General features: G+C 35.1%; 1 protein-coding gene across 3 annotated transcripts; it reads left to right on the top strand.

Annotated features, from left to right (window-relative positions):
• Nucleotides 1-356: 356 nt before the first annotated feature.
• Nucleotides 357-6,803, top strand: LOC130802168 (transcription factor BIM2). Of its 3 annotated transcripts, none has more exons than XM_057666086.1 (7): nt 357-767; nt 870-957; nt 2,448-2,517; nt 2,616-2,678; nt 4,513-4,868; nt 5,581-5,710; nt 6,280-6,803. In XM_057666086.1, exons 1-7 carry the CDS (start codon nt 674-676, stop codon nt 6,316-6,318), a joined length of 840 nt encoding a protein of 279 aa, XP_057522069.1. In that variant the 5' UTR covers nt 357-673; the 3' UTR covers nt 6,319-6,803. The 3 variants fall into 3 exon arrangements, with proteins under 3 accessions (XP_057522069.1, XP_057522068.1, XP_057522067.1); XM_057666085.1 differs by having other exon boundaries at nt 6,338-6,803; XM_057666084.1 differs by having other exon boundaries at nt 6,367-6,803.
• Nucleotides 6,804-7,059: the final 256 nt, after the last annotated feature.

Genomic DNA, 7,059 nt, shown 5'->3' on the forward strand with positions numbered 1-7,059 from the left:
AATTGAAACTTCAATTGTGAAGGTATCGATACAAAAATGAGTTTTCGTCCATCCCTAAAATAGAACAAGAAAGTCTACAAGAATATTGGCAAACGTATCGAACAAAAATTACACTCTTATTATTTGATCCATTCACTCGACTCGACTCGATTGAACTTTGATAAACATGAAGCAAAGAACTTGAATTGGGATAATACAATCTTCAAGAATGTTAGCAAATGTATCGAACAAAGGTTAAATTATACTTAATTCAACTCATTATTTGATTAGTTCATTCGACTCAAGTGAACTCTGATAAACATGAAGCAAAAGACTTGAGTTGGAATAATACAATCTTCAAGAATACTAGCAAATGTCAATTCAACTTATAATTTGATCATTTCACTCGATTCGATTAAACTTTGATAAACATAAAGCAAAACACTAATACAATAACAAATCCTTATTACTTTTAAACACCCATAAATTAAGGGGAAAGAAATTACAAATCACCAAATAGATAGAAAAAAATTAGTATATTTTATTTAACACAAATAGACTAGATGTCTTTTGTTTTAAGAAATCTTCCCCCTTTTCTCGTTCTAATTTCTAGGGCACCAATCTACCATTTTTATTTTTTATATTTATATTCACCCGCCATAACTGAAATCTTTCCAGCTTCCTCCCCTAAACAATGGTGAGAACTGTAATACCTCCTCATCACCAGCATCACGAAGATAATGACGCCGAAGATATTGCTACTGATACCGACACTTATCCTCACCGAGGTTTTTTCTCTGACCGAAACTTTACTCTCCGAAAATTGGGATGTTGTGATGTTTATAGTTGTGAGTGAAGTGAAATGTATTGTGAAAATGTTGTTGAAACAGAAGGCAAAAGCGCGGAGCATAAACCTAATAATTATAGGTTAAAACATTCCGAGACTGAACAGCGTCGGAGGAGTAAAATCAATGAAAGGTGAATATCTTTTGTTTTGATTTCGTGTAAATTCTTTTGATTGAGTTATATTTTGATGCTTTTCTGCGACATAATTCTCAATTTTGTGACTTTTGTTATTCCTATTTGTTTTGTTTCAGAATGTTGCCATATAATTGTAAATTGTTACTGTATCATTTTAAAGTATTCTGAATATTGGCTGTATTTTGAAAATCTTTTGATGACTATTATGTACTAGCGGAGTGTTGATACTTCTATAGAAGATATTTGAATTAATGTTGAATAGTATACGTGGCTGAGTATAGAAATATTGGACTTTTCAAGCAAAAGAGATGATGAACTGTGGGGTTTAGTATTGTATTATGAATTGGAAGTATTGTTCTGTGTTGAAGAAGTGGTCCAAGAGTATTGAAATAGCTTATTGTCAACATATTGTAAATTGAGGACTTGAGGTGAGGCAAGGAGCTGATCTTTAAATTTATTTGTCATGTCCCTTGTCAATTTCTGTAGTATTGTATCTTCTACCAAGCAATGGCCCTTAGTGCATTTGCGTTGGTGATCAGTAATTTGTAAAACCATTGAAGGATTTCTTTTTAAGTTTATCTGCACTGATGCACATTTGAATGGACTCATCCATGATTGATACGCACAATCTCATCATCCTTATGATCTTGTTACTTTTACCAAGTACGCTGTAGAAAACATAGAAGAGAAGAGTAGTTTAACTATGTAATTAGTGTACTGCACTTTAGTAATAGTGCCAAAAATGAGTAGAATCCTTTTAAGGTTGGCTTGTATTTTGAATATCTATACTCTCCTTGGACATTGATCAAATAATAATCCATTTTTCATGGTGGTTCTTATAAACTGTAAAGTACCATGTTAGGTTTATGTGGGTCCACTCAAGAATAGATTAGAGATAGTTTTAGACTCTTAGGAAAAAAAGGAAGTAGATGTTCAACAACCTCACCCCTAGGGATATCACACCATCTTAATGCTACTTCAAATGCGTAGTGGTGCTGCACAAAATTTACATTTGAGGGCAATGTTTTAGATGCATTGATTTGAACCATGTTCACTTTAACTTTGCGTTTGCCTTTTTCTTACCTTCAACATAACGTTTCTGATGTGTCATTGCTTCCAATCATTTATAATGAGAGCCATTACTATTGCATCTTACTGAATTGTTGGGAAAGTTGCTTTTTGTAAAATTTTTTAAATTTCTTTATTGCAATTTGAAATATAGAAGTCAATAACCTCTTTTAAATTTGAATCCATTTGTCATCAAAGGAATTTAAAGTTTCTTTGAATAATATGCAACTTTTGCATCAGTTTCTTTGTGAAAACTCACATTCTAATTGCTGTATATGTTGTTTCCCTTCCATCTAGACATCCCTCCTTCTCTCCTCCGTTCTACCTCTAATACGTTACTTCTTCCCTCTACCAATAAAAAAGGATAGTGATTTCTCACAGACATTTGTGGTTTTGACTTTTGTTCAATATATCCTTAGGTTCCAAATATTGAAAGATCTGATTATCCCTAATGATCAAAAGAGAGATAAAGCTTCACTCTTGCTAGAGGTGCATACATAACTATTGTTGTCTTAATGTTAATATATATTATTATTTCGATTCTATCACATTGCCTTTGATTTAATATTGACTTTTCATCTTTGAAGGTTATAGAGTACGTTCAATATCTACAAGAGAAGTTACAAGTGTATGAAGGGTCCTATCATCAAGTATGGTCTCAAGAGCCCACTAAATTGATACCATGGATATAGAGTTCTTAAACTTATCACTGCTCTTGTTTTCACTTTGAACTTGCTCTTGATATCTTTGATAGTGTTTTGATCTTTTCCTTTTAAGATTTTTGTATCGAAGAAAAGCTTCTGAGCTCGAGTTCATTTTTCTATTAGCTTTGTTTTTGGCGATATCGTATGTTACCTAATAGTGTTATTGGTTTTTAATTTTTTGGTCTCATCTGAGATTAAATTTACTCAAGTAAACCGCTAGTTTGACTTTGAGGGAAGGAAATTGTAGAGTTTTGTGTGTATTAGCTTTTTTTTAATGTTTGTGCTTTTGTTCATGTGTATATTTGAAAAAGTTGTTATTAGTATATCCCCCTGATGTCATTTAGTGATTCTCACCTAGGCGTGGTTTGGAAAGTGGATATAGGCAAACTTATTATTGTTAGTAATTACAAAAAAGTTGTTTTCGATTCACCCTTGGTAGCAAGCAACATTTGTAATTTTATAAATAAGGAGTGCACATGATTTAATTAGCCATTTCAATATTCATTATAAATTGAAACTAAAAAGTATAAATCTCTGTGAAATTAGATAAAAATGACAAACATTTAAAATTTATATAAAATTGAGAAGCGATTAGGCATGGAAAACGCATGAAGGAAAAATGACACAGGCCACAAAGACTACTCTTGGTACCCTTTTTATTATTGGTCCTCAAATTGGATATTGGTTGGTTTAGATTTTATCGAAGAAAATATGAAGAAGCAAAGTGTCTTGCCACTGGCCCACTGTAGATAATTTATGGCCTAGTATTATAGCTCTGGCCAAGCCACACACAACACAGCGTTTTCCCAATGTCATTAGAGTGGCTTCCATAAGGGTATAGTGAGAAATGAGGTGGTTTATACACAACCTTACCCTTGTAATAACAAAGAGATTTTTCAAGTTAACCATTGATTGCTATGCTGTTTAATAAGAGTGCACATGCTGTTCCTGGTTGGCTTAACAGTAATGGGACAGGTCACATACTGACACTGTCCTGGCTATGCACCATTGTACCTGCCAGTTGTAGCATCCTTTAGCCCTATGAAGAGATCCTGAGCTCTAGTTTCATCTCCAAGTGCTTTAATCTCCAAATGATGGGTATGAGGTAGATGCCTATGTGTAATATCTACAAAGAGGTTCTTGTTCAAGCTACATTATGCTTTCCTTCCTCTTATTTGTCATTCAAGTATGTAAAACTTGTGTACCTCAATTGAACTACCCAGTATTGATCTCAAAGTAGGTAAACAAACCATATGGAGGAAAAATGATCACTCACTGGAGCGACATCAGGAAACAAAATATCACTATGACAAGTTGGGAGGTTAACATAAAACCACTTAAAATCCTAATTTTGAAGCAAGATGCTTCTGTATCAAGACTGTAGATAGCAGCAATTTTACTTGTATCGCTCCCGGCAAATGTTATATCTATATGTAATGCTGGAGACCTTCTGGATACTCTGCATAAATTAGAGTGGGTTCTCACAAGCTTTGTGAGCCGCAGTTTTGGTTCTTTGAGAGTCATGTTGGCATTGAATTTTTTTTCCTCCTGTTGTATTTATATTTATGAATTGAGCCTAGGGGGGATCTATTTAATGACATTGAGATATGGAATGTTGTATTCATCTTAATGGATTGCATTTAAAAATATGATAAGTCATTACATTGTTCTATAAATAACAATAATAGTGGTATACATATTTCAATTGCCTTTGTGCTAGATGCTATTATTTCATTGAACTGCCATGAAGAAAGTCTTCATTTTTGAAATTGTTAAACAGAAAGCCAATCATGGGCTAGTGGACAACTATGTTAATCATTCACAGGCCATGAGAAATGGCTTTTTGGACGAGAATACTGCAATTCAACCCATGACTAGCATGCAAGGCTCAGTAGAATCAGAGTACAGTGGAGAATTTCCTCACCGAGCAGATCATGCTACTGGGTCAGTGAATGCTGTTGTACCCTTGAGCATTCCCTTGCAACCATGTCCATACCCTCCTGGAAAAGGATTGCAGCTTATTGAGAATCTTTCTTCCCACCCTGAACCATCTACAGCCAAGGGTTTTACTATAGTTACTGAAGATAGGACATTTGATCGGGGTTCAATTAGTGTTTCCGATGTTTATTCTCAAGGGTATGTTATGCGACTCTACTCAATGAATGTGTTTTTCTCTATTGATAAAATTTCCTGTTTGTCCTTTCTTCATTATTCGGCATGCCATGTCTGCCATAGTACAAAAATATGGATTGAGTTGCGGTAATGGTTGCTAATCAACTTTTGCAGTCAATGCGGATAGTTTCGTGGTTGTATCAACCTATTTTTTGGTCACGGCAATCTTAACTTCCATCACGTACGGATTCCCTTGCAAGTTGCAACCATGTCCATACCCTATTGCAAGAGGAATCCAGCTAATTGAGAATCTTGCTTCCCATCCTCATGAATCACAACTAGTATATTTTGCATGTTATTTCTGAGGCGCTTGAATTAGGCACTATAAAGTGAGGTATTGTCTCGCACAATCCAATTAAGCACCGAATCCTTTGTCCACCCAAGACACTAGCCAAAAGCATGCCTAGGTGAGCTTTCTAACTAAAAGCCAACCACTATAGTATCCCCTTTTCAGTAGTGATCGCAAGTTTTTCTACTGGATCAAATGTCATTTAGGTGTACTTATTTGTTGCTATCTGCATTAGTTTGAGCTCTCGTACTCTCTTTTAAATTGATGGTCCTTTGATATTTGCATAGAGTCCTTTTACGCCAATCCCAAAAAGGTAGAAATATTAAAATGCTTCTTCATGCTTGCATTGAATTCATGAATTGATATCTGACTTTTGGTATCGAACAGACTACACAAGAGACTTGCCCACTCACTGCAGACTTCTGGAGTAGATATATCACATGCCAACATCTCAGTTCAACTTGATGTTGGCAAACAAGTACGTAGGTGCTCGAATTCTGTTGCACCATCTACAGAGGTAGGTCTCAGGTTCTTTTTGTTTGTCACTATTGTTTGAAGGGGCTGACTTATTGCCATTAATATTATGTAAGATGATATCTACAAGGCCCACATTGACTCTTGATTACTGGTCAAACTGATCCGTATCCAATTGCAAGTCAAATTTTCATGGCAATACCCTTAGGCCTTATTTATCTAAAACTAAGTAGCTGTAGAGCTGAATGTGAACTGTTCCGAACTGAATCAGCCCAAAAATCAATGTCTAATATTTAATGACTGATGAACCAGTAGTAGTTGACAACAGCCTCATACAGAATATAAATATGACCTGAGCAAGACCTAAACTAAGTCGAAATAAACCTGGAATATGGATATTTCAATAACTGAATATATTATCTGAAAGAACCAGAACTCAAATAAGACTTAGAAACTGCAATTTGCAAAGCTTGCCTTTTTGCGAGGTTCATAATTTAACTCCCTCCAAAAAAAGAGGGTTCATAGTCGAACTTTCTATAATTTCAGTTTTCTGGCCTTCAATAGGTAACATAAGCTATTTTCATTTTTGCCCTTACCTTCTCCCTCTATTAGTGTCTTCGGAATGGGAATAGCTTTGTATTGTTCCTATGATGCCTATTGCTTTTTCAAGATGGTGACAATCGGACTTCAAACTGTTAGCTCATATCAAAGGCTATGGAGCTAAGTGCTAAGGAGCCTGTTCAGCCTGCCAAGCGACTCCACACAGGAGAAAGCTAGTTAGTTTATTTATTATTTAGCTCTTTTTATTATGTGTGTTTGTTTATAGGGTTTTGGCTCTTCATTCTAGTGTTCATTTGCTCTCTCTTGGCCAAGGGCAAAAAGAACCAGTTCAAGTTAGATTTAGAGTTTTGGGTTGTCTATTTTAATCACATCGACCACAACCACCTGATTGTAGATTCCGTTGTACATGTTTTTTGTGGTAATTGGTTCTATTAATGATATGCTAATTTATGGTAATAAATGCTTGCAATTCTCTTGTATTTCTCACATTGCTTGGGAATGTTCATTTCCACTGTTTCCTTCAGCGGTTATCAGCAGTCCATGTAATATTATTTCGAAAGGATTTAGTGATGGAAGCCAATTTAACGCTTCTCTTTTTGTTCATGGTTGTGGATATCAATATCGCCTTGTGTTTTATGTCCTGCTGCATTACTCGTGCCGAATGCTGCATGCCCGGGTAAGACTGGTTCATTTTTAGTCATGAATAGTGTCTAATGTATGATCATATAACTAAGTCAATAAACTTCTACATTTTCAACATGACATGTTACCTGCATTTAGTCTGAGCAGTGATTAACCTAAGTTAGAGCTGAACAGCCTTCTGTATAAGCG

Source organism: Amaranthus tricolor, chromosome 16 (genome assembly GCF_026212465.1).
Source record: "Amaranthus tricolor cultivar Red isolate AtriRed21 chromosome 16, ASM2621246v1, whole genome shotgun sequence".
Taxonomy (NCBI): domain Eukaryota; kingdom Viridiplantae; phylum Streptophyta; class Magnoliopsida; order Caryophyllales; family Amaranthaceae; genus Amaranthus; species Amaranthus tricolor.

What these genes read in the sequence shown, in the direction of transcription:
- LOC130802168 (XM_057666084.1), top strand. Translation starts at nt 674, where the DNA reads ATGGTGAGAACTGTAATACCTCCTCATCACCAGCATCACGAAGATAAT. An exon ending in CGACACTTATCCTCACCGAG is followed by an intron (nt 768 to 869) that starts GTTTTTTCTCTG and finishes TTGTTGAAACAG; the next exon opens with AAGGCAAAAGCGCGGAGCAT. An exon ending in AAGCTTCACTCTTGCTAGAG is followed by an intron (nt 2,518 to 2,615) that starts GTGCATACATAA and finishes TCATCTTTGAAG; the next exon opens with GTTATAGAGTACGTTCAATA.